The following is a 27529-nucleotide window of genomic DNA, read 5'->3' as shown; positions in this document are numbered from 1 at the left end:
TCTTTTATATTACAGCCAGGCTAGCAATCAACTTTTTTTTTATTTTTATTTTTAAAGATTTTTATTTATTTGACAGACAGAGAGCACAAGTAGGCAGAAAGACAGGCAGAGAGAGAGGAGGAAGCAGGCTCCCCGCTGAGCAGAGAGCCCGATGTGGGGCTCGATCCCAGGACCCTGAGATCATGACCTGAGCCAAAGGCAGAGGCTTAACCCTCTGAGCCACCCAGGTGCCCCAGCAATCAACTTTTTAAAATAAATTTAATAAAATAAAAAATAAATAAATGTTAAAAAATAAAAAAATAAGTAAAATGTAGGTAGGTTTTAATCACGAATTTTATTTCATAAGGTAAGGGGGGAGTTACAATGTATTAGTCATGAAAAGGGGATTTGGGTGTGACAAGGTTGAGAAGCACTATATTGGAGCATTGACATTTTCCTCAACCCTGCGCTCCTGACTTTGACAGTACTTTGATGGTACTTTGACAGCAACATTTAGCCTACTTTGCTCTCTCCACTCCCACCTCTCCCTGCAGCAGCTCCTCAAAGCTGCTTTGCTCTGCTGGTCCCACACCTTCTGAGTTCTCAGGGAAGCAAGTCCTGGACAGCACCCCAGTACTGTCCCTGCCATCACGCCCGCCTGAGGCTCTCTCCAACCCCTCCCCACAGCCACATCCTGCCTCTTCGACCTTCACCCCGATTCACTTCTCATCTCCAATCTCTTCTGGACCATCTGTCTAGTGAGGAGGACCTGGCTGTGCTCTCTCCTGGCAGGCTTTAAAAATGTCCTCTTCTCGGGGCGCCTGGGTGGCTCAGTGGGTTAAAGCCTCTGCCTTCAGCTCAGGTCATGATCCCAGCGTCCTGGGATCGAGCCCCGCATCGGGCTCTCTGCTCGCAGGGAGCCTGCTTCCTTCTCTCTCTGCCTGCCTCTCTGCCTACTTGTGATCCCTGTCTGTCAAATAAATAAATAAAATCTAAAAAAATAATAATAATAAAATAAAAATGTCCTCTTCTCTAGTTGGGGGTTTATCCTACTCTCGTGGGGTAGTGTGTCAATTCAGCCCAAAGATCTGAAGAACAGAGAGCCTAGCTGAGCTTTCTGCCTCAACAGGGACTGCTCCTCTTGCAAATTTTTCTCTTGTTTCCCTTGAGCTGATTACTCACTCCCTCAGACTGCCTCTCTCCAATTTGGGGGGACGGGTAGGAGTAGGTGTGGGTAATTTGTGAGAACACACACAATTATATTAACTAGCTTTCTTTCTCTGGTATCAGGCCATACCCAGATTTTCTGTTCTATTTTTTGGCTTAACCTCTTGTTAGGTTGCTACTAGTTAAATTAAAAAAAAAACCAAAAAACGATTAATGTATTTACTGTGAATGTCACAGGGAGCATTTCTGTGACATGGCCCAATTGTATACTGATATTCCCATCCTTAAATAATAAATAGCAGAACCCCCCAGTTCTAGGTGGGTTCACAGCCATCCAGCTAAAAGCTACATTTCCCAGCTTCCCTTGCACCTGGGTGTGGCCATGTGACTGAATTCCAACCAATGGGATGTGAGCAAAAGTGATTATGCCCTTTCTAGGTCATGCCCTTAAAAGGAATGAGTGTGCCCTCCCCTTCTCACTGGCCAGCATGCAAATGTGATGGCAGGAGCTGAGCAGCCACCTTGAAACCCAGAGACAGATAGTGACCTATTGATAATGGCAGAGATACTCCACCAGCCCAGGACTGCCCATCTTTGGACTACTGTGTAAGAGCAAATCGAAATTCTTTTAAGTCACTACATTTTGAGGTCTTTTGGCTACCTAGACTATAAGTAATTCATGTAAGCCTAATGTCATTACCTAGGAGCCTGAAGTTATTTGTACTTATTTGTGTTTTCTTATTTCAGATCATGTGTTCTGCATCTTCCTTTTATAAAAAATTTAACTGTTATTAATAGTCTAATTTTTTCCCCAAGAACCAGCTTATGGATTTATTTATTCTAGTGTGCTTAGTATTTTAAGGTTATGTTGGCTTCCTTTATCCTTGAATGGATGTCATTCCTGTATGTAAACGTAAATCCTGTTTGTGGAATTATTTGTTCACATCATTTCATTTTTCTCATCCCATGTAAAGTTGCTGAAGTCTGGAACCAGTCTCATTTTATTCCCCTTGCTAGGAGCGCCTGGGTGGCTCAGTGGGTTAAAGCCTCTGCCTTTGGCTCAGGTCATGATCCCAGTGTCCTGGGATTGAGCCCCGCATCAGGCTCTATGCTTCCCCTTCTCTCTCTGCCTGCCTCTCTGCCTACTTGTGATCTCTGTCAAAGAAATAAATAAAATCTTTTTAAAAAAAATGTATTCCCCTTGATAGATTGTCTGCTTCTTCTATCCAGATATTTGTAGTAAGATGCTTTTGTTGTGCTTAAGATTTAGCAACTTCCCAAGAACTATACTGGTCTCAGTGGTTTCTTTACTCAGTTTACCTGGAATAGAGTAAATCCATTTGGTGCCAAATTGGGTCTTTTGTTTCAGAAATGGCTTTTTCTTTTACGTGTTTGACTACTTTTTCAATTCCATTTGTTCCCTCATCATCAGGGACTCAAGCTGTATGTTCGGTCAACATAAATGTCTCCCACATCCATCATTTTCTTTCCATTCTTTTCATCTCTTGCCCTTCTTTATTATACTTAGTGTGACAGTCTCTGACCTGCTGACCATGTCACTGACTCGGTTTGCTGTCATGTCACCTCCATTTCTTGTGGAAATGTGACTGTCAGATACTGAGCGGGTTTTTCTTTTTTTTTTCTCCTTACCTTACCCTTTTCATCTTATTTTGTTATCTCTAATTTTGTTTGTCTACTTTCTTGTTTCATGGGAACTATAAGGTACAGGGAGGATTCTTGTCGGACTTTATTCTATCTCCTGGCATCATTTTTTTTTTCTGAGATATATTCTTTTTTTTTTAATTTTTTTTTTATATTTTATTTATTTGACAGAGAGAAATCACAACTAGGCAGAGAGGCAAGCAGAGAGAGAGGAGGAAGCAGGCTCCCCGCGGAGCAGAGAGCCCGATGCGGGGCTCGATCCCAGGACCCTGAGATCATGACCTGAGCTGAAGGCAGAGGCTTTAACCCACTGAGCCACCCAGGCGCCCCGAGATATATTCTTTTAATGTATTTTCCTATGGACATTCTTTGGGACAGAAGGGTAATATCTTACATAGATCTTATGGTAGCTCTTTGCTAAGAAATAGTGACTATTTAAAAAATAAAACTTTCCTGAATCCATCAGCCCTTTATTTATTTATTATTTATTTATTTATTTGTCAGAGAGAGAGAGAGAGAGAGTACACAAGCAGGGGGAGCAGCAAGCAGAGGGAAAAGCAGGCTCCCCACCAAGCAAGGAGCCTGTCGTGAGACTTGATCCCAGGACCCCAGGATCATGACCTAAGCCAAAGGCAGACACTTAACGACTGAGCCACCCAGGTGTCCATCAACCCTTTAGATATAAATTCTATTTCACAGGAAAAATACTAGCTAGACAAGCAAACTAGATACCACAAGGAAGTAACCAGACAGTTCCAGAAGGTGAGATATTCTGTAGGACAACTATCTCAATTGCTTCCACTAGTAAGTGTCCTAAAAAAGGGACTGTACTAGATTAAAATAAACTTAAGGGGGATGTGTGCTCCTAGAATGAATACTGATTTGGATAAATCGGTTGTAAGAATAACTTACCCCTCTTACCTCCAATTAACTTGGAGTTGATTGGAGAAATTTTAACATGGCCTAGAAATTAGATGAGATGAGATAAAAGTATACCAAAATACAAAGGTAAAAAGTGTTGGTTAAATAATACAGATTCTAAAAAAATTATAAACAATTTTTAGAGCATAATATCTCTGTGTCTTACAAACACACCCACACCCACACCCACCCACCCACACACACACACACACACATCCATGGTTGTCGCAGTGATGTTCTCTGGGAGGTAAGAATATGCTGTTTGTTTTTTAAACTTGTTTCTATTTTCTGATGTTCTACAAGCACATGTACTGCTTATGTAATAGTTTTTTTTTTTAATAGTGACACAGATTTAAATGGGACAGATTTGCCATGAAGATAATAAAGTTTATACTTCAGGGCCCTTTGTTCACATGGAAACTTCCCAGGCCCCTAAGAGGGCTTTTGGCAATGTTTTATCATATTTTTGTGGTAATACCATATTTATTTTCCTTTTTATGTTTTAGAAATGTTTTTCTGTAGTAAAATAGACACGAAATGTACCATTTCAAGCGTCCAGTTCAGTGGCATGACATCCATTCACACTGTTGGGGGCCTGTCACCACCGCATCTCTGGAACTTTGTCATCTTCCTGATCTAAAACTCTGTACCCATTAAACAATAACTCCCTACTGCCCCAACCGTCAGTATTTTTATTTTTTTTAAGATTTTATTATTTATTTGACAGACAGAGATCACAAGCAGGCAAAGAGGCAGGCAGAGAGAGAGGAGGAAGCAGGCTTCTCGCTGAGCAGAGAGCCTGATGTAGGGCTCAATCCCAGGACCCCAAGATCATGACCTGAGCCAAAGGCAGAGGCTTTAACCCACTGAGCCACCCAGGTGCCCCCAGTATTTTTAAAGTTTCTGCAAAACTGTATAAGCTCTAAGCTCCACAGCACCCTGGTCTAGCCCCAACTGAATATGCAATCAGATATCCTGGTCACTCCTGAGTAAGTTTGAAGTGATACTTAACACTACTAAGTGATTTTAGCCTCAAACCAAAGTACTATCAACATTGTCAAGGAGACAAGACCACTGTGGTGGTGAGAGGGAGGGGGGCAGAGGGGCAAGAGAAGCAGACTCCCCACTGACCAAGGAGACTCATGAGGGACTCAATCCCAGGACCCTGGGATCGTGACCTGAGCCGAAGGCAGATGCTTAACCTACTGAGCCACTCAGGTGCCCTGTATCAGCAATTTTTTTAGCCTGACTTGGTATAACAGAAGACCCAAATTTTTTCTCTCATATATAAAGAAAGCCTGGAGGTACACAGTCCATGAAGGACTAGTATGGCCATTTTATGATCATCAAGGAACCAGAGCCCTTTTATCTTTCTATGCTACCATCAGCAGAATGCCACATCATGGCCCAATGGGGCTGCTCAAGCTCCAGCTGTCAAATCTCTATTCCAGCCAGAAGGAAAAAAAATAATGAGTGAGAAAGTATGCCCCTTCCTCCTATGTCTCTTCACCACAGATGCAGCTTGCACTTCCATCTCCGTTGCCACAACATAGTCACATGGCCTTACCCCTAGTTATAAGGGAGGCCAGGAAATGTAATCTTTATTCCAGAAAACTGCACGACTAAAGATCAGACATTCCACCATTAATAAGGAAATGGAGAGAATGGATAGAGAAAGGCAACTAAGCATCTATCAGATGGTTTTTCAAAAGATTTGGTGTGCTAGGTTTTGAGGCTTGATGGGGGCCAAGTAGGAAGGGTAGACATCTTAAAGACATTTGATTATTGCTTTAGATTCCGTTTAGAGCCGAAAGTTCCATGCCTCGTAATTAGCTTTCTAGACTGGGTGCTAAACCTCTTCCACATACCACAGAAATGGGCTAAACAGGCTCACAGAGAAAACAGAAAAAGCCATCTTACCCGCCGAAGGGGACTTCTGGCTGTCTCAATGGCCAAATTCATACAAACTACATATCTAGACCAATCAGCTAGACTGTGGCAGGCAAGTTCAACTCATCTCAGTGTGTTAACTGCCATCACTTTTGGACTGTGTATTGCTTCCAGAGAAATGTCAACCTCAGAACGGGGTCTCTTCACCCCATCCCTAGAGACCCTTCCATGGAGGACATTTGTCCCACGTGATAAACAGAAGAAAACAAGGACGATGAACGCAGCAGTTGCTTTACCAACCAGGGAGTGGTTTCAGGTGCTGGAATGGGCAAACTAGAAGCCACCAGGCGAGGGGCAGATGGAATCAGGTCAGCAGAGCCTCCTGACCTTTCAGCCGCCACTCTGACTTGTTAATGAGATGCAAAAGTAATTCTTCACGCTTGTACATCGCATCCACTGGTTGTCCGATTACTTTTCTGAGTTGATCATATTTGATTTTGATTTGATTAGTAAATTCCAGAATTTCGTCCAAATTAGAATATGATTTCTCCCTGAAGCGGACTTGAATAGCGGTCAGCCTGCTTCCTTCTTTGCCCTTGACCTAGCCACTCACTGCAGGGTTTGGGGCTCTTGCTTCCTCTGACTCCAGGCTGAGGAATGCTGTCACTCTCTGAGAGGGGGAATGTCTGGTTTATCTAGCGGAACTGCCCCAACGCAGTTCCACTCTTCTCTGCTGGGCATCCTCACAGAGCCAGACTCTGGGGAAGAAACTAATTACGTGGACTCCTCCTTCAGTGTGACCTCCTGAGGGAAACAGACCTGCAGAAGTAACCACCCAGGCAGAGCAGAGCACGGAGCAGAGCCCTGCGATTCCTTCCAAGACGGGTAAGTGTCCTCCAGGTAAACGTAGCCTCATCACAGCCAGGAAAGGCGGGGTTTGAAATAGACAACAGCCCTTGAAACTGCTTGGGGTAGGTTGCATTAAGAGTAAGGGAAAGTTAAGGATTCCCATGCGGCTCAGTCAGAAGCGGCTGCCTTCCGTTCAGGTCATGATTCCAGAGTTCTGGGATCAAGTCTCTTGTCCGCTTCCCTGCTCCACGGGAAGCCTGCTTCTCCCTCTCCCCCTGCCCCTGCTTGTGTTCCCTCTCTCACTGTCTGTCTCTCTCTCTCTCTGTCAAATAAATAATAAAATCTTAAAAAAAAAAAGTAAGGGAGGGTTGAAAGGCAGGGAAGAAAATACCCTCCCAGCAGCCTTCTTCCTTCCTTGCTTCCTGCCTGGCTCACTCCTTTCCCAGCAACCTCTGGGGGCACTATGTCCCTGGCTTCCGGACAGGGGCTGGGGACTATCAGGGCAGAAACAAGCCCTCTGTAGGAAAAGAGAGGCCCCTCTGCATTTCCCTTTCCCTCAGGCCTGCCCTGGTTTTTTCATGATGTCATCCATTCATCATTGTGAGCTGATTGGCGGTCCCAGGCCTTGGCCAGCCGCCCAGGGCCAGGAGGGAAGAGAGAGAAACCAGGCCAAACTTGCAGCAGGCCCCTGAGCATGTGCGGAAATGTTGTCATCAGTTCCACAGAGAAAGACTCGGTGGAAATCAAAGAAGACAGTAAAAGTCACAAGATCTTTTCCAACCTTCCCTTCCCCGAATGCCTGGGAAGAAGTCAGGGGCCTCTTGTCCGTGGATGGGGAGCCGAACCCTGGAGTGGGCCTGGGTGTGGAGGAGGGACTTCTCTGCCAGATGCTTCATTCTCCAGAATTCAACCTGTTTCCTGACTCAGTGGTGTTTGAAAGCAACTTTGTCCAGGTACCCTTGGGTCGCTCACAATGGCACTCCTTGATTCTTCTCAACTTGTTCCCAAGATGTGGCCGGGAGAGTCTGTCCCGGGGCCTGGAGTGGAGTGAGCACTGAGGCAAGGAGAAGTCAGTGGGCCTGGAATGCAGCTGACCCTGACTTTGCTGAGTCCCACACAGAGCTTCTTCCGCAGACACTTGTCATCGTGGGGACAGAGGTCAGGTGTTCTCTGCTCTGAGTAGAGGACTTGGTATCCGAACCCCTCAATGTGCTTCCTTCTGTCAGCCCCAAGAGGTGAACAAAGAGGAGGCAGTGAAGGGGGCAGCCCTGGGAGGCTTTGTAGCAGAAATGCTGGTTGGTGAAAGAGCAGGAGCAGGGCCCCAAGAGGGACCAGGGCTCAGGGTCTCTGCCTTCTCGTCAGGGGGTGTCATTGTGCAAGTGATCTGCATGCCCTGAATCCTAGTTTCCTCTATTTATAAAAGGGATTGGACAAAGCTGGTTGTTACACGTGAACCCAGGAAGCAAAGGCGCAAGTACAACGGGCACTTGGGACATTTTTTTTTAAAGATTCATTTATTGGGGCATCTGGGTGGCTCAGTTGTTAAGCATCTGCCTTCAGCTCAGGTCATGATCCCAGGGTCCTGGCATCAAGCCCCTCATGAGGCTCCCTTCTCAGCAGGAAGCCTGCTTCTCCCTCTCCCACTCCCCCTGCTTGTGTTCCCTCTCTTGCTGTCTCTGTCTCTGTCAAATAAATACAATCTTTAAAAAAGAAAGAAAAAGAGAGAGAGAAAGAAAGAATAAAGATTTATTTATTTATTTGAGGCAGAGAGAGAGCATGTGCGAGTGCACTGTCCGGGGAGGGGGGCGGGGGAGAGAATCTCAAGCAGACTCCCCACTGAGCACAGAGCCCACAACTGGGGGATGGGATGGGCTCCATCCCAGGACCCCAAGATAGTGACCTCAGCCAAAATGAAAGGTCGGCCTCTTAACCAGCTGCGCCACCCTGGGGCCTCTCTGTGCATTTTTATTTCCTTGCCTGTTCTTCCTTTCCTCTGGCCAAGTGGAACCCAGAATAAACAGACCGTGGGAGCTGCAAGGGAAAGTGCAGGAGATAATAGGGCCCCTCAAAGAATGGGGTAAGGACACATTTTTCAAAGAAAATCCAGGAAACAGTGTGGGAAGGAGTCACAGAAATGTGACCCAGGTCCGGGAACTCTTGGGTTATAGTTCTTGTGGGCAGTTGTTAATCGGAGGTGGGATAAATACTCCTCCAGTTGTTGAAGCCCTATAGGTTTAAACAGTGGTTCTCAACAAGTGTTGATTTCGCCGGCCACCACCAGGGGGCATTTGGCAACCTCTGGAGATACTATTGATGGTCCCAACTTGGGAGACGGGGCGCGGGGAAGGATTGCTACTAGCCTTTAGTGCATAGAGACGGAGTGTAACCATCGTGCCTTGCTCGGGAAAGCCCCCTTCCCCAAAGAATGAGCCAGCTCCAAATGCGGATAGAACTGAGGTTGAGAGACCACCTCTGCTAGAGTACACTGCTGCTTCTGCCCAAAGCTCAGGCTGTGCCCCTCGGGCTGCTTTGCAGGTCAGAAAGGGCAGGAACTGGATAGACATCTACAAACCCTCCACCACCATGGCCCTTGGGGTAACCTCCTCCGTGCCCTGCCTGCCCCTTCCCAATATCCTCCTCATGGCTAGTGTCAAATGGCACCAAGGACAGAGCCAGACATGGAACAGACCATCTACCGCCCCAAACATCAAGCTGAAGAGGTAAGCAATAGGGATGGGGACAGAGGATGAATGGGGTGAGGGGTAGACCCAAAGCAGAGGCTGCTTTGTGAGTCAAAGTAGGGAGAAACGGAGAAGTCACTGGCAGTGACATTACTTTTTTAGACAACAGTAGCCCAAGACAGAGCGTGCACTGGAAGCACTAAGACCAAGGTTGCGGGGGGGAGGGGGCGGATGGGGTGGATAAGAGAAGTGTTATGTGGTCAGCAATGAGCAGCCAGTCAGCACGTCCACTTTCCTTCTTGCTGCTCTCACTCACTGAATCCATAGGAGCTCTCCCTGCCTTGGGCCAAGGGGCAAGGAAGCAGTGAGGTCCGGCAGATGGAGCACTAGTTATGAGACACGGGTTCTAGTCTTCGGTAGCCAATGACTCAAGTCATTTTTGAGTCTCAAGCTATCTGCCTCGTCCCAGTTTTCCTACTGGTAAAATGAGTGGAACTAAGTCTCCCTTAAAACTGTAACATACAGGGCGCCTGGGTGGCTCAGTGGTTTAGGCCACTGCCTTCGGCTCAGGTCGTGATCTCGGGGTCCTGGGATGGAGTCCCCGCATCGGGCTCTCTGCTCGGCAGGGAGCCTGCTTCCCTCTCACTCTCTCTGCCTACTTGTATCTCTCTCTGTCAAATAAATAAATAAAATCTTAAAAAAAAAACAAAAAACCTGTAACATACAGTGACCCCAGACTCCTCTGGCAAGAAACAGCCCTTTTTGATATAAGTAATCTGTAGGATATCTCAAGAATCTCTCGAGATTCCCAGAAATCCAGACAAACCCTTCATTTCTCCGTGTCGGCTCGGTGATACACCTCACCTCTAGGTTCTGGGCGTACCTACAGAAAGCCCAGCCCAGTTCCTTGAACTTTAGCCCCTTTGGGAAGAGTAGTGAAAGCACTGGGGTCAATGAACAGGCAGGCTAGACAGCGCCACTCTGTGGCAGAGAAGGGCAGTTCCTTTATGCTATCAAGAAAGAAACTGGAAACCTGGGCGACCCAGCCACCTTACCCCAGGGCTATCTCTCTCAAGCAGGATCCCAGGGAACACCAGCCTGAGAATCATGGCAGATTTCAGGGCGACACCCCAGACCCACCGAATCTGAGTTGCAGGGGATTTCTTCAGGTGTCTGCGTTTTAAACAAGCTCCCCAGGTGAATCTGGTCTCTGCAAATTTGAGCACCACGGTGCTGAGTATTCTCTCTCCTACCCCCGAAAGCCTCAGTCCTGTAGGAGACACTCCTCATATTAACGAAGACGGGGTTGGATCAGAAGCCACAGGGCTGCCACGGTGTGTCTTCTCTTGTGGCTTCAGGATCCTCCCACTGAAGTTCGTGGAGTTCCAGGTCTGTGACCGGCTTCAGCGCATCTTGCGTTTGAGGACAGTCACCGAGAAGATCTACTACCTGAGGCTCCACCAGGACCATCCTGAGACTGTCTTCCACTTCTGGATCCGACTGGTGCAAATTCTGCATACGGGGCTGTCCATCACCACCAAGGACCCAAGGATCCTTTTCACTCACTGTCTGGTACCCAGGATCAGCTGCAGCCCCTCGGGAGACTCTCATGTAAGTGGACACCATTGGCCCCTCCAGCAAAGCCCAGAGCCAAACTGTGGAGTTTAGGTGAGCTGGTAGGTGAGCTCGTGGGTGAGCACCCCGTGAAGGTGATCCCTGCCTTAGACCTTTGCTCATCAGCTTTATTGGGGGCATAATTTACGGCCATAAAACCCAGCCCTTTCAAGCGCACCGCACAGTGTTCTCAGTAACTGTACAGAGTTGGGCAACCATCACAACCATCACCCTACAAATTCCCTTGTGCCCATGCGCAGTCCTTCAAATATCCCTATTTCCTGCCCTACGCAGCCACTGCCCTAGGAAGTCTCTATAATTTCTTATTTCTTAGAAATTTTGTATAAATGAAATCCTATGATACTAGTCTTTTGTGCCTGGTTTCCTTCCCTTGGCATGGTGTTTTTCAGGCTCATCTAGATTGTAGCATGAGGCCACTTCTGCGCAGTCACTGACTATCCGTTTTCCTTTTCATTGTGGAGTAGCGTTCCAGTGTATGAATATATCACGTGTTGTTTGTCCATTCACCAGTTGGCCATTTGGATTGTTACCAGTTTTTGACTATTATGAATAATGCTGATGGGAACATTTGTGTACAAGTTTTTGCATAGATGTATGTTTCATTTGTCTTGGGTAGATTCTAAGGAATGTAATTGCTGGGTCATTTTTAAAAAATTTTTTTAAAGGTTTTATTTATTTATTGGACACAGAGAGAGACAGCATGAGCAGGGTGAGCAGCAGAGGGACAGGAAGAAGCAGGCTCCCCACTGAGCAGGGAACCCGATGCAGGGCTCAATCCCAAGACCCGGAGATCATGACCCAAGCCAAAGGCAGCTGCTTAGCAACTGAGCTACCCAGGCACCCCGAGAAATTAATTTTTTAAACATCTTTTAAATTCCTACAACAGATATTTGATCCCCCTACATTTAAATATAAAACTAAGTAGCAGAAGCTTTATTAAAATTTATAAGAATAGGTTGTTCAGGAACGTATGAAGGTATGTTCATAAGAATAGATGATCTAGGGGTGCCTGGGTGGCTCAGTGGGTTAAAGCCTCTGCCTTCAGCTCAGGTCATGATCTCAGGGTCCTGGGATCAAGCCCCGCATCAGGCTCTCTGCTCAGCAGGGAGCCTGCTTCCTCCTCTCTCTCTGCCTGCCTCTCTGCCTACTTGTGATTTCTGTCTATCAAATAAATAAATAAAATTTTTAAAAAAGAAGAATAGATGATCTACTAAATTACGTCTAAAGTTTTCAATGACAGTATTATCCTTAAGGCACCAAAGGCTATTTATAACAATACAGGGGACAGAAACAAACAGAGATGGCCTCAGAATGGCCCTCTGAGCAGCTGACCCAGCAGCTCAGAGGAAGAGCCCCAGTTCCAGCACCTTCATGTCGGGACCATGATTAGGAAAATGCAGAGACCCCAAGGCCTTCACCACCTGGCTTTGTTTTTTTCCTCCATCTAGTCAGTACAGAAGAAACCCCAAGTCTCCCAGCCCAGCGAGAGCCTCATGCAGCTGATGGCCAAGGGGGAGAGTGAGGCGCTCTCTCAGATTTTTGCTGACTTGCACCAGCACAATGAGTTCAGGTATGTGCCTTAAATCAGGCCAGCCTCCCGTCCCTGCCACAGCCCGGATGGCCTGGGCCCCTAAGATCCAGAAACCAAGCAAAGGGAGGAGCGTGAAATGCTGCCCCTCAGGATCCAGGTTATATCCTTGACCCAGAATAACCTTTACCCAGTTCTCTTTGCCATAGTCTCCTCCACACAGCCAGCACCGTGGGCCTGACTCCAGAGGAATGTTGTACAAAATAAAAAGTAACTCTTCGATAAGAAGAGTAAGTTAGTAGCACAGGTGGGAAAGGAAAACCTAATTTCTAATCCCGTTCCTAGTCCTTAGGGAGAAAAAGCGAAAACATTGTCCACTCATTGAGTTGGTTTACCTCTTCCCCTGGCCTCTGCTTAGCCTTCAGGGAGCTTCTGTGGTTGCTTTCTAAATGGATAATCTGTTCTGGAAAGCTCCATTGTACCGGCCCATGTCCTCTGTGCCGGAGTAATTGTCCCTGTATGTGCAGGTGCCTTAGGGCTGACAGCCACTGAGAACACTTAGACCACAGGGCACTGCGACCAGAGGGCAAAGGTGATGTGGGAATCGGGGTCCCAGCAATCTTGATTTATGGTTTATTTTTTTTTTAAGATTTTATTTATTTATTTGACAGAGAGATCACAAGTAGACAGAGAGGCAGGCAGAGAGAGAGGGGGAAAGCAGGCTCCCTGCCGAGCAGAGAGCCCGATGCAGGACTCAATCCCAGGACCCTGAGATCATGACCTGAGCCGAAGGCAGTGGCTTAACCCACTGAGCCACCCAGGCGCCCTTGATTTGTGGTTTAAAAGAAAAGGGAGGACAGAAATAAGTTAGGAAATGTCACCAGAAGAGAAAAACCAGGAAGGAAGGAGAGAGAGAGAGAAGAAAGGAAGGAAGGAAGGGAGGAAGGGGAGACGCGAGGCGAGGCAAGGAGAGGAGAGGAGAGGAAAGAAAAGAAAAGGAAAGGATAGAAAGACTTTTTTCTCAGTGCCGGGAGTGAACCAGTAGAGTTGGAGGGGACAATCTCTTACAGTGGTTCAGAGCACCCAGCCTGGGCCCCAGGCACTGCTCTGACTGTGAGCCCTTTTCTTCACTTTTCTGGTCCCAAGGGTTCAGATCCGCAGAATGGATCTGATCACCCAGATAGCGTAAGGTGGCATGAGCTTGTACACACCAGTCTTTGGCATGCTCCTCAGCAGATTCAGAGGTGGGCGTAGGAAATCCTCAATAAATATTAACCCGAATTATTAACTCAAACGTGGGCTGGAAGTAGAAAAGTATTGGCGCAAGAGAAAGACATGTCAGTTGCCCACTGCCTAAGAATTTATACTGGTGGTTGTCACTCTGTGTATGTATCAGAGGCTTAGAAATTTCTGGGTGAGATGTCACATGGCTGAGCTGGAGACCCCTGGACTCTAGTAGAGCAAGATATATTGAAGCAACTTACTGACCCTCTCGAAATCTGAAATCATGGATTTTTCCTTTGTCATTACCTTTTGCTTCTGTTTATACTCCTGGCCACCATTCAGTCACCTGGCCACACCCAGCTACAAGGGAGCTGGGAAATGCACTCACCAGCGTGTGTAGCCATGTGCCCAACACAAAGTCAGAGGCTCTGCCCCCCACAGAAGGAAGGAAGAAGGGAGTCTAGGGGCCTGTTGTCAATCTCTGGCACAGGCAACTTTTAATATTTCTGGAAGGTCAGAGGGGGCTTAAGGCCAGAAGGAGAAATAGGCTCTACCCAGAGGAAGGGTGGAGAAAGCTGCAGAGGTTGAGGGAACAAATGAGGCTTCATCCTGAGGAAGAGATTGGTGAGTTTAGAAAAAGGGAGGGAAGGCCAGTGCGGAAATGGCGGTGATGGGAAGACAGAAGGAGAAGTGGGCAGAGCCAAGCCAGGGCCTGGGAAGCCCTGTGAATGAATTAAGGCTTTAGTGGAGTGGGAGCCTTAGCCTCATTTTAAACTGGGAAGTGACGTGATCCAAGGTGACGCTGGCTGTCGTGGTGACAGTTGATTTGAAGGGAGCCAGGTGTGAAGAGGCCAGCCGGTAAACTGAGGCAACCTAGTCTGGGCTGTCATGTCCCGAATGGATCAGAGGGCTGTGAGAATCAGGGAGAAATGAATTTTTGCTTCACTGTCCTCTCAGGAATTGCTTTGGGCGGACATTTGGTCTCTTCTCTTTAATTTCCCAGAACGAAGCCCCCAGTGATGGTTTCTCTCTCCTCATCCAGGCAGGTTCTAGTCTGGTCACAATTCTATCAGTTTTGCACATTGGCAACAACAAGCAACTCACAGCAAATAAAATGAAAGGCTGAGACAAAGGACCAAACAGATGGAGTCGCCCCCACTCTTCCTCAGCAAAAGCAGCCGCAAGGGCTCTGCTCCCCCCCAGCCCCCCTCCCCCTTCCCTAGTTTTTCTTCTGGTACTTTGTTACCAGGGTAGCCGCAGCTGGCCTTTTTCATATTTATATCTGCCTCTAAAGCTTTTGCATCAAGAAAAATATAAGTAGAAACAAGATTTGAAATGAGAATTTCATGCTCTGTTCTTTGCCTTTTGACCTTCATTTCCTTGATCCTGAAATGGCTGGAGTTCCAGGAGCAGCAAAAAGACACAGACCAAAAGGGACAGCTCAGGTAACAGAGGGAACAGGGCACCCACGTCTCGGAGAACTTTCTGCCCCACAGATGTAGGAATGAGGCCCCCTCCAGCTCCCCATCCCAGCTTCCTCGGATCTCTGTTGTCCTTCCATACCTGAGTCTGACTTCCTCTATGCTCTTTGACCACCATGCTCAATTGGCAGCAAGTCTTAGCGATTTCTCTCTTTGAAATGTTTCTGATATGCTTTCTTTCAGTTCTACTCCCACAGATTCTACCCTAATCCACCTTATCACCACATGCCTGGCCCGTCCAGTAATCCCCTGCTAGTTCATTCATTCATTCACTCATTCCAAAACTTTCAGGGAGCCCTGGGTAAGTGCCCAACACTGTGGAAGTCCCAATGAAGGACACAGTATCCCCTCAAAAAGGTTTATAATTTGGTGGTCAGATGGGTAGATCCTGAAATCACAAAACCTCTCTTTCTAGGAAACATTCAGAACTCATGCCTGGGGTACCTCGGGAGCACAAAGACAGGGGTCCCTCCCTCCCCCCAGGAGGTTGCTGGGGAGGGCCTGGAGTCTGAGCTGAGTCATAGAGGAGGGGTGCCGGCAGGGTCGGCCAAAGAAGAGGAGGCAGAACCTTCTAAGAGACAGAGTCTCTGTGAAAGTGCATGACACATTCTGGAAACAGTAGCCAGTTTCCTAGATATTTCCAGGTTCTAGTTTACCCCAAATCCACTCCTTTTGGCATGCATTACCCTGTGCAAACTTCCCGCCCTTCCCCATCTCAACCGATCCCTTTCTGCCCCTCAAGTAGAAGCCCTGTGCCTCATCTTTTTCTCCAGCCCAAATCTGCTCTAGGTAAGCCTTAGCTATCCTTCCCCATGTGTTATTCATCCTGTCTGCTCCCTTCCCCCTGATGCTCCACCCTCAATCCTACCTAGCTTTCCAGACCAATCCTTCCTTGGTCATAACCTCTCTCCCATTATTCCCTACTTGTTTCATAGGCTTAAGTCTTATTTCTTCAACCAATATTCATTCTTCTCATGCCTCTGAGTTATCTGGAGTGGCAAGCCCGGGATTAGGAACGCAAAGGGAGCTCGAGAAATATCCATGCGCCACACCACTAATAAATTATTCCTCCAAACTGGTTCAGGAGGCAGCCAGAATATTGTGTTATATTTAGGAATTTAGAGGAATGCGTAGATCTCAGAGAAGCTCTGCCGACTTTCGTCCAGTCCAGGGATTGCAACTCAGATGTCTGAAAGTGCTATGAATGGGTAGGGAGTCTAGGTGTCCTGTAAGAAATGGCTGACTTTTCTCTCCACTCCATTGTGAGTTACACCCCGGCTGGACTGACCCTTGGTTTCAGCACTGAGGAGGCAGTAGGAGGTGATGGGGAGGGTAGCAACAAGAAAGTGAAGGTTTCCATGAAGCCTTCAATATTCACCATAGTGGAACACAGGCCTGGTGTTGCCAGATACTCTGATTTCTCAACAAAAGCCAAAAATCTGGATTCTTACGTAACACAGCCCCTCCCCCATAAAAACTAAAACACAGTCCAGGCTGATACTTAGTGGGCAAACACAACATATCTGGAGGGCGAATTCAGCCTGGAGGCTGCCGGGTCATCCAGTCCCTGCTCTAAATGGTGGGTAGAGCTGACCCGGGCCCATATTCCCCTAAGCCTGAGAATGCTTTCTCATGTCATGTGAGCAATGATACAATGATGATGCATTAGTGTTTTCACACGAACATTCCATCACACACACACACTCAAAACATACCCCATGAGATTATGGTTGAAGAAGACAGAATAAGGCACACTTATTTCTAGGGCTCGAGAGGACAGCTGGAATTTCAGAATCATGAGGTATGTGTTGTCATGGGAACTACGACGCCCATGCTGTCCTAAGGCTGATTTCAATGAATCGTCCTAGGATGTTCCCAGGACCCTTTACTTTCCTTGGAACTTAAGGAACCCTTTTTCAACTCTTTGGTCCAGATAGTATACCCTTTGAGTTTGGAAGGACAATTATACCCCAGCGTCTGGGAACTTCTGGATGAAAAGAGAGAGAGCTGCCTTTGGAAAAACCAGTGTCCCAAGGCTTATGTGTGTGGCTGAACCTTTCAACTCCCCCATCAGTGGGTAGTGCCACCCTACTGCAGTGCTTCCCAAACTATAGTGAGCAAGCAGCCCCCTGGAGATCTTGTTAAAATGCAGATTTTGAGTCCGTATTGTGCATTTCTAACACGCTCCCAGGTTATGCCAAAGCTGTTGGGCTGCAAGCCACCTTTACAGTAGCTGAAGCCAAGTGGACTGAGAACAGGCTCAGGCTGAAGGGCATTGGGTTCAAGGCCATTGTCAGTTCAGCTAGCTGAATCTCCTCGGGAAATTCACTCAGTGATCCTCTCCAAGCTGTATTTGTTCTCCCCTTTTACTGGCACTGCCTGGTTCAAATGACAGAATAGTTAAAAAATGGGTTCTAACTGCCTGGCTTTGAATTCTGGCTCTGACTCCTCATTATATGACCCTGGGTAAGTGACTTAACTGCGCTGGGCCTCAGAGTCCTAGTAAGATGGGGACCACAGCAGCGCTGATCTCTCCAGCTCCTTGTGAGAATTAAAAGAGCTTTAAGGCACATGATGGCTGGGGACCATGCCTGGCTCATAAGAAGCACCCCACCAGTGCTGGGCCATGACTGCAAGACTGCTCTGTGAATTAAAGGTACAAACAAATGCATTCCCTTTATGACCTAGAGAGAGAGACTCACAGAGAGGATGGCATCCCTTGCATCCGCGACCTCAGCTGGAGAAATTCGCTCACTTATGGAGAGTGGGAAAGAGAGAACCCCTCTGGGCCGCAGCCCCTTTCACTCCTCAGCACCCTGGCAGCCTCCACGGGGCTACAGCTGGCCCCGCTCATATAGGTACTGTGATGGAAATAATCTGACTGTCTTCATAGGACAGCCCTGGAGTCCCATTTCAGGCCTGGGTTCAGGTCCTAGGGGCCTGGGGGTGATTCCAGGAGGCGGTGGGTGGGAGTGGGGGGTGCCAGCCAAAGCCACCTCAGTTCTGTTTGATCCTTCCCGATTCTTCTCTATCTCCAATTGGGTTGAGTGAAATCCTAAATGTGGCAGCTCCAGAGCCCCCCTAGAGGCCCCTGGGAGTTCTTACCAGTGGCCCTGAAGGGACAGAGACCAAGACAACACTGTTGTGACTAGACCTGCTTTCTCCCTGCTGTGTGGGAGGGGCTATGTCCTCCTGTAGTCCTCCGCAGCACGGTCCCTCCCTCTGGCTTCTTTGAAGGAGTGGGAAGCTGGTTCTGCCTTTTCCTTTCCAGAGCTCTTGGGGAGCCCCAACCTTCTGTCACAGAAGGAACTAGGCCAGAAAGCATGGGCTGGGGGATGATACAGTCCTTATCTTTCCATGTGCCAAAGGCTCATCCCCCATCCATATATTCGTTTGGCCAATATTCCTTAAGTACTTCCTATGTGCCTCTGTCTGACCAGAGAGAAATCTCTAAAGAAGGGAGGAGTGGCTTGTGTTTTCTCCAGTCAAATAATATCAATATAACACTAACCCTTACGAGATGCCTATTATTAAGAGTTGACAATTAAAAAATACCTTAAGTATCTTTGTGTCCACAGACAAGCTTCTTAGGCAAGCTGTATCTCATTGGACATTTTTCTCCCCTACGCTAACAGGAAATTCTATCTGAACCCCTTTTGCGCACTGGGGAGAATCTATGCAGCCCTCGCCAACACCACTCAATTCAGCTTTCTGAGGTACTCTGTCTGATGTAGGGGAGGAGAAAGCTACACCTAAGGAAAAATGAGAATCTCCTCATGTTGACAGCATAGCCTTTCCTTGGAGAACCATTTGGGAGCATGGCTCTGGGTAAGGGCATCATTCCTCTACACAACTCTGGTCCACACCACCACCGTCCTACCTCGCCTCCATTATCACCACCAGGGCGGGCACAGGAAGCTGTGATGGAGATGAAGAGAAAAAAGGAAAGGGAAGCAGGACTGACGGAGAGGGGAAGAGAACAAAATGGCGGTGAAGAGGAGGCGGAGGGAGGAAGTCAGAGGAGAGGGGAGATCTCACAGAAAGGCGGTAACAGAAGAAAACAGAAGGGACCCTAATGAGAAGCTGAAGAGGACAAGAGAAGAAATACACCACTGAGAGATGCCTCACGAAGCTTCTATTTATCTAATTTAAAACTTGAAAGTAAGGCCATATACCCAAACAAATGTGTTTTCTTCTCTGTGTCAATTATTCTGGATAACTATGAGGGACTAAAAACAATTCCAGACAAGGGCCTCTCCTGAAGTTTCCTTTTTCCCCTTTTTTATTTTATTTTTATTGTTGTTGTTGTTGTTAGTCCCTCTTTTGATGCAAGCTTTGCACCTTCTTCCTCAGCACATTCCCTTACTTGGATTTGCTAGCCTGGCCCTGGTGTTTCAAATGAAGTTTTGGGTTTGAGGCTGCAGAAAGGTTCCTTAGGAGGCAATCTTAAGACAAGGTGTGTGAGGTAGGGGGACTTTCTCTGTCGTGGTCCAACATTCTAAGTTGGCTGTGGTCTCAGTCCTACAGACACTGGCTCAATTTCTTTTGCATCTGATACCCCCTTTAAATGTTGACATACCTTGTTAGTGCTTATGAAACCAGTGATTCCACAGAGAGGAGGTCGTACCTCAAAACATAAGTAAGTCAAAGGCTCCAGGCTTAGAGTAAAGGTAAAATCAGAGGTTCACAAATTATAGATCAAGGGAGTTCACCAAGGAGTGTGTCTTATGGCTCACAGACTGGCCACTTTATTTAAAATACACAATATTTCAGGGGCACCTGGGTGGCTCAGTGGGTTAAAGCCTCTGCCTTCGGCTCAGATCACGGTCCCAGGGTTCTGGGATCGAGCCTCTATCAGGCTTTCTGCTTGGCGGGGAGCCTGCTTCCTCCTCTCTTTCTCTGCCTACTTGTGATCTCTGTCTGTCAAATAAATAAAATCTTAAAAATAAAATAAAATTAAATTAAATTAAAAAAATAAAATACACAATATTTCACATTCAGTAAAAAATAGACTGAGTAGTTCAACGAACTTTCCAATTAGAAAGCTTTTTCAGATGTCTTGCTCTGATTTAAGATAGCCTACGAGGGTCTTTTCCAACACTGGAGTAATGAAAAGGGTTGGAGGGCTAAAAGGTAAGGTCCTGGATCACCATCACTCTTTCCAGGGATGAGTTTTGTCCTAATTGTTGGTGATTTCAGTATCCACCTAGATGAACCTTCCCATGCCCTGGTCACAGTTCCTTGAGCTGCTGTACCCCAGTAATCCTGCCCTCATCAGCCACTGACTCTTGTGATTTTATCCTAGAGTTTGTCATTAATAACTGCCCCCCACCCCATGAATCCCACTCTCCAGCTCTACTCCCTCCTGTCTTTCCCTGAGTCCAGTAATCAATCCACCCACTAATCCCACAATCTATTGCTCCTTCTGGGTTTTCACTGTCCCCCACTCTCTTCACATCCTCATTTCCTTCCCCTTCAGCCTAGATTCCATGATCAGTCATTATTCTCACCATTCCCTTCCATGCACCCTCAACACCTTTGTGTCTCTTCCATGTGACTCTATTTACTTGGCCGAGTCCAGCTCTCCACCAACTCCATGCCTGCATCATGCCACTAAACTTGCCTGGAGAAAACCATGTGAATATACTAACCAGTATTACCTCAAAGTCATGTCAGTTTTCTGGAGGGTCCTCAATGTTGCTTGGAGATTGCACTATGCTCCCTCATCTGTTCTCTCTGCTGAATGGCTACCTCACACCTTCTCTCCCCTCAGACCCCCAGTGCCTCCTGATGACCCAGCTTCCTTTTTCACTGAGAACATCACAGCAATGGAAAGGGAACTCCAAGCTCTCTCTACCATGACCACCATTTACCTGGAACCAGACCTGTAGATGTAGTTTCTCTCCTTGTTACTGTGGAAGAACCATCTCGGTTCTTTTTTTTTTTTTTTTAAGATTTTATTTATTTATTTGACAGAAATCACAAGCAGGCAGAGAGGCAGGCGGAGAGAGAGAGGAGGAAGCAGGCTCCCTGCCAAGCAGAGAGCCCGATGCGGGACTCGATCCCAGGACCCTGAGATCATGACCTGAGCCGGAGGCAGAGGCTTAACCCACTGAGCCACCCAGGTGCCCAGAACCATCTCAGTTCTAAGCAAAGTCTAACTCTTTCCATTTTGTACTAGATCCTATCCCATCTCTTCTACTCAAGGACGTTGCTCCAGCAATTCTGCCTTTTTCCTACATCAATTTTATCCTCACTCCTAGGTCCTTCCCACATGCAAAAAGCTGGTGTTTCTCCTAAACATATTATTTCTTCCATTTTAAAATAGAAGAAAATAAAACAAAACCTTCCTTGGACCCACTATCCCTCTGCTCCAATTTTCTCCACCTCTTTAAATTCCTTGAATGGGTTTCTAATTTCTTGCTTCCTATTCTCTCCTGAACCCCTCTGGTAGGTTTGGGCACCCACTACCCCACCAAACCTGATCCCCATGTTGCTAAAGCCAATGGCTACTCAGTCCTCCTCTCACTGTTACCAGCATGTGACATATATGACTACTCCTTTCTCCTTGAAATGCTTTCTTCCCTTGACTTTTAGAACACTACACTCTCCTGGCCTTCCTCCTTCACGGACTTCTCTCAGTTTCGTTTGCTGATTCATTCTCAACACCTCCTACCATCTCCAAATCAAAACTCTTGGCTGCATATCACACATAAACCAATTACTCCCAAATTTATATCTCTAGTCCAGAACACTGTGGACTCCACAGACACATATCCAACTGCCTACTTGACAGCTCTATTTGAATAGTTAATAGGCATCTCAACATGTCCAAAACTAACCTTTCAATATTATCCCTCAAGACTTGCTCCTCCCAAGGTCTTCTCTATCCTAGCCAATGGCAGCTCCATTTTTCTACTTTCTCAAAACTCCGTAGTCATCTTTGACTCACTCTTTCTCTCCACCCCATTTCCAACCCATCAGGAAATCCTCTTAAGCTACTTTCAGAATATCTATAGGATCTGACACTTCTCACTGCTAACCACCCTGGACCAAGACATCCTCCTCATTGTCGTCACCTGGATTGTTGCAAAAGCCTCCTAAATTGGTGGCTTGTTTCTAATCTCACCCTCTTTGGTCACATGTAACCCCTTTAAAATGTTAGATCCGGGGCACCTGGGTGGCTCAGTGCTTTAAGCCTCTGCCTTTGGCTCGGGTCATGATCTCAGGGTCCTGGGATGGAGCCCCCCATCCGGCCCTCTACTTGGCAGGGAGCCTGCTTTTCCCTCTCTCTGCCTGCTGCTCCGCCTGCTTGTGATCTCTCTCTCTCTGTCAAATAAATAAAATCTTAAAAAAAAAAAAAGCAAAGCTGTTTTAAAAAAATGAAATAAAATAAAATGTTAGATCATGTCACTTTTTCTCTCAAAACCTTCCGATGTCTTCCCATCTGTATTAAGGTAATGTTAGCTCTGAAAGAGATAAATTCCAATATACCAGAGGTAGAAAATAACCAATAGAAATTCGTTTTTCACTCAGAAAAAGTCCAAAAAAGTTGTTCCTGTTCAGTGAGTGGTTTTTCCACCAGAACCCGGGCTCCTTCATTCTTGTGATGGGCCATCTGTACTACATGATTTCTAGGGTTGCCACAGAAGGAGAGCTTGGAGAATGGCTCATGGCAGGTCTGTAAGACAAGTACTGGAAGTGGTAGACATCATTTCTGATACTTTTCCTTTGGCCAGAGCTCAGTTACCCATCCATACTGTAGTCCAGCTGTGTCCATAGTAGGAAACAGTCTGGTCAACAGCCAGTCTCTTCCATGTCATAGTCATAGTTCTTCTCATAGTAGAGAGAAGGCCCTTACAAGAGCCAAAAGGCCCTACATGGTATCCTTCTGCTCCTCGTTCGCATCTCTCCTCCCTCCTCTCTGACCTCATTTTCTCTACTCAATTACCACAGTCCAGCCACACTGGCTCCCCGCTGCTGCTTGAACACTGCCAAGCATGCTTCAGGTCAGGATCTTTGTTCTTGCTGTTCCCGTTTCCTGAAATGTTCTTCACCACCTTTAGATATTACATGTCTTCCTCTTGATAAGCCTTCCCTGGCCACTCTTTTTTTTTTTTTTAAGATTTTACTTATCTTATTTGACAGACAGGGATTACAAGTAGGCAGAGAGGCAGGCAGAGAGAGAGAGAGAGGAGGAAGCAGGCTCCCCACTGAGCAGAGAGCCCAACGCGGGGCTCCATCCCAGGACCCTGGGATCATGACCTGAGCCAAAGGCAGAGGCTTTAACCCACTGAACCACCCAGGCTCCCCCCGCCCCGGCCACTCTTTAAAGATTGCAACGCCATCCTGGATAGTCCCAGCCCTCACTTTTCTCCTTCCCTGCCTTATTTTATTCCTTGGTACATATCATTACCTCCCATTCTCTATGTTTTGCTTTTTTATCTGGACTATTGGCTACATACCAGAATATAAACATCATGAGAGAGTTCGGTCCATTTGTTCGGTGCTGTACCCCCAATGCCTAGAACAGTGCCTGGTACGTGGGAAACAATCCATTTATTTGTGGAGTAAATGTTCAAGAGCACTGAAGAACATCATGCTTGAAGAACATCAGCCTTTTGCCATAAACAATACCTCAGTACTTCTCTGAGAGATAGCAACTGGCACTCATGGGCTTTGGGGGCAGCTAAGGTGACACTTCTTATGTGTGTCACCCTTCAAGTCCTCTTCCTCCTCCACCTACTTTCTAAATCCTGGGCTCCCTGGAGGGTTAATGCACTTTTCTTTCCTCAGAAAGCTCACTCGTTCTCATGGCTCGCTCGGCTGCCTCCTGGTCAATGACCCTTCCGAGCATCTCCTCCAGCCTATTAACTCTCTTTATTTTTATTTTTTTGAAGACTTTATTTATTGGAGAGAGAGAAAGAATGAATGAACAAGCAGGGTGGAGGGACAGAGGGAGAGGGAGAAGCAGACTCTCTGCTGAGCAGGAAGCCCCATGCTGGGCTTGATCCCAGGATTCTGAGATCATAACCTGAGCTGAAGGCAGACACTTAACTGGCTGAGTCACCCAGAGGGCCCTGTTGCCTCTTCTAAGATATTATGCCATTGTCTTAGACTCTCCATGTCTGGAACTCATTTCTCTTTTCTTACACCCTTTTAGTTCATTCTTCCAGTTTCCTATGATTAATAATTTAAAATTTTGAGTGTTCTTTCATTTCTTTCATCTAAGCAGTCACTAAACTCAGGACTTATTTCCACTTTAAAAATTCCTCTTGTATATAGAGTTTTTTCCACTTTCCTTGCTCTGCCTTAGGCCAAGTCCTTACCCACAGGGAATCACAGGGGTGGAGGGTCCCATCACTGGCAGAGTCCCACTGCCTTATCCAGCTTCCTCTAGGACACTTCTGAGATGGGCAGCTCTCCCACTGGACTGCAGTTCTTTGAGGGCTTGGACCATGTCCTATTCATTGTGGGTTTACCAGCACCTGCCACGGTGCTTGACTTCAAGGAGGCATTTCTTAAAGTATTAAAAACACTTCCTGATGCAGTCGCTTCTATAGTTAATCCCTATTAGAAAGAAACCCTCCTAGAAAGAACCACTTAGAACTTTCAATCTCATTCTACCTCCCACATAGGCACAAATTTAGAAACCTTCAAAAGACCCATAATTCCCTCTGCCTTCAGCTCAGGGTCCTCAGATTAAGACTTTATATTACTTAGAGAAACTTACATCTATGCTCTCTCTTCATGCCCCAGCCCCAACTTTTTAAAATTTTTTACCTCCTTTATCCCCTACCTGGCCCAAGAATTTACCCCCCTCAATCTGTCCCCCACCTTCTCTTGTTCCTCATTACTGCTGGTGCTAAATAGTTGCATTCAGGAATTCCTTAGTCCAGTCTGAGTCATAGCTTCTTAGGAAGACCTCTCAGATTACCAGCAAGGGTCACTGTCACTCTTTAGTCTGAATTCCCAAAGCATTGTCAGTCTGTCTCCTTGGCACTTAAAAGTGGGTTAAGTTGCTTTGTATTTAAAGCTTTCATCAGCATACTACTTATTTCAATTGGATGTTAAAGTATGAGGCTTTATGTGCTAAGAACAGAGTAAGTTTATGTTCCATTTGTGTTGCAAACATAGTAGTCTTCATTCAATGTTTGTTTGAATTTCATGACATGAAATTGAGTAAGTGAAAAATTTCCTGTATTCCTCTTAAATCAGGGACGTGCAGTGGTCGCCACCCATTCAGTTCATAACATTATTGAGCTTTTGCTATGAACTGGGCAGCAAGGTCAGAGCTGTAGATAAAAAAAATGAATAAAGCAGGGGTGCCTGGGTGGCTCAGTCAAGTGTCTGCCTTGGCTTAGGTCATGATCCCAGGGTCCTGGGATCCGGTCCCCCCTCCAGCTCCCTAAGCAGCAGTGAGTCTGTTTCTCCCCCTCCCTCTGCCCCTCTGCCTGCTTGGGCTCTCTCTCTCTCACACACACAAATAAATAAATAAAATCTTATAAAACAAAAAAGATGAATAAGGCAGATCTTTACCCTGGAGCTTAGGCTAGAGGAGGACATGTCGATAAAAAGCTTTTTATAACAAAATTTGGCAAATTGTATTGAAGATACAATGTGTTAGGAAGGCTAATAAAAGAGGAATTATGTCTAGCGGGGTCAGGAATGACTTCAAAAGCTAACCGGGACTCCTATTGGCATTCATAAGGCAGAAAATCAGAAAAACGTACTTACTCCTGGCAGAGGAGATCACTTGATAAAGACAGATCAAATCAAATACAGATCAAAGAGATGTGAAAGGGCTGGTTTTAGGAAACACCGAGATGGTGGTGGCCAGAGCACAAGACAAGTGGGAGGGACTGGTAGGAGATAAAGCTGAAAGCTACGCTGGAGCCAACGAGTGAAGAGCCTCTTGTAAGCTACATCAGGGCGGTAGAGCTGACGGGAAATAAATTGGGATTGTTAATACAGTTGGCGACTGATAGAGTCGAATTAATCCGACCCGGCGTGCTTGTGGGCTTGAAGATAACTACAAGGGTAATCCAAAAAGCCGTGTGGCGGCCGAGTCACGCGCTGTGAACCGGGGCGTGGCCGCCAGACTGCAGCGCACACACGCCACCCTGAGTAAGGGGCTGGGAGCCGCCATCCCCACAGCGCCGGGAACCCGGGTTGGGCGGGAATCCGGTCCACGCATTCGGCGCGCTCGCGGGGACGTGGCGCTTTCCAGCCAATCCCGGTTCCGCGACTGTAGGGCCAATGGATGTCCGGGAATGCTGCACGTCAGCGGCGGGTTCGTTGATGATTGGTCCGAAGGCTGCCGGCGAGGCGGATGGGAGCGGGGCACGGAGCTGCTTCCGGTTGGGCGGTGCTTGCGTGCGTGAGCGGAGCCGGTGGGTGAGCTGGGGCCGCGGGACCCTGGGCTGTGGGCGCTACGAGGAAAGGTAGGTACTGCGGCCCTCGGTTCTTCTGCAGCCTCGTCCTTTTCCGCTTTCTTTTTGTCCTCGGCCCTCGCTCGCAACGCGGCATGGGTCCCCTTCGTTCGGGGCCCTTGTTTCTGCTAGCGTGGGGTACGGGCCCTGAGCCTGCTTGCGACCCCGGGGCCCTCGGCGCGCCGTCTGAGTTGGAGGCCGCCGCTCGCCCTCCCGCGAGCACTGGGAAGGGGCCTGGGTCTCGGCGAACTCCGGCTCCTGGTTTTGCGTTCTGGGGCGTACTGTTTTGTGCCTGGCTCGCCACGTCCTCGCCTGTGCCCCGTCTCTCACCGAGTCCCTCCTGTTTGCCTACTGAAGGTCGGAGAGCGGTGGGGTAGTGTTATTGTAACAGTTCTCTGCCACCTCCCACCAGCCGGCATACCTGTGTCCTCGAGCGCAGCCCCAAGGCCACATCCCGAGAGGAGGGTGCGTCTGCCAAGAAAGTCGTGTTCGCTGACTTTGAGGGTGTAGAAACGGGGAGGGGGGAGAAGGGAGGGGAGAAAGCCCCCGACCCTATGTGATTAAAACAAACACAAAAAACTTTGATACAATATTAAAGAAAAGCCGACTGCTTCGAGCTTCCATGTTTGGCTGCATATTTCTGTCAGCGACGGGAAATAGTTTTTAAAGCTTTAGTAGGGAATTGTATTTTACCTTTTTTGTTGCTTTTAGCTGTAGATCTTAGTTCTCATTTTTGGCCTGCTGTGTTGAGAAGTAAAGTTAATTTCCAACAGCTGCCCTGATTAAGAGCATAGTTAGGTGGTCGGTAGTTTTGAAAGCAGCTTTTGCACCACGGCAAAAGTTTCCTGCTAAAATTTTGGGATCTCAGTTCCTGATTGTATAAATTCCCAGAGTAATGTCTCTGGGAATTGAATTGCGATCACTTCCTGGCGGCATGTACCGTAAAGTCAACGTTAATGAATTGGGAATAAGGTTGCTTCTAATACAGCTTAGTAGTTGGGAAGTAGAGGACGTGTAATCTCTGATAAATTTATTTTTTGCCCGAGAGTGGAATACACAAGACAAATTCATGTCTGACCT

The 27529-nt window shown here is 47.1% G+C and overlaps 2 protein-coding genes across 3 annotated transcripts in view; both read left to right on the top strand.

Moving 5' to 3' along the window:
* The first annotated feature begins 7085 nt into the window (after positions 1–7085).
* GARIN1B (golgi associated RAB2 interactor 1B) lies at positions 7086–19724 on the top strand. The gene is made up of 7 exons (XM_046020957.1): positions 7086–7421; positions 9004–9188; positions 10508–10760; positions 12233–12354; positions 14944–14981; positions 17706–17875; positions 18653–19724. The coding sequence occupies exons 1-6, from the start codon at positions 7173–7175 to the stop codon at positions 17873–17875; spliced, it is 1017 nt and encodes a 338-aa protein (XP_045876913.1). The 5' UTR covers positions 7086–7172; the 3' UTR covers positions 18653–19724.
* A 6639-nt stretch (positions 19725–26363) lies between these two features.
* The window catches only part of CALU (calumenin), a 29710-nt gene continuing 28544 nt past the window's right edge, over positions 26364–27529 (top strand). For both annotated transcript variants that reach the window (XM_046021056.1, XM_046021055.1), the window contains exon 1: positions 26364–26461. The gene's annotated coding sequence lies outside the window, so the exon portion shown is untranslated. The remainder of the gene's footprint in view (positions 26462–27529) is intronic.

The sequence above is a fragment of the Meles meles genome, chromosome 10, assembly GCF_922984935.1.
Source record: "Meles meles chromosome 10, mMelMel3.1 paternal haplotype, whole genome shotgun sequence".
NCBI classification, from domain to species: Eukaryota; Metazoa; Chordata; class Mammalia; order Carnivora; family Mustelidae; genus Meles; species Meles meles.
Note: the sequence above shows the minus strand (reverse complement) of the source record. Positions and strands in the feature narration are given on the sequence as shown.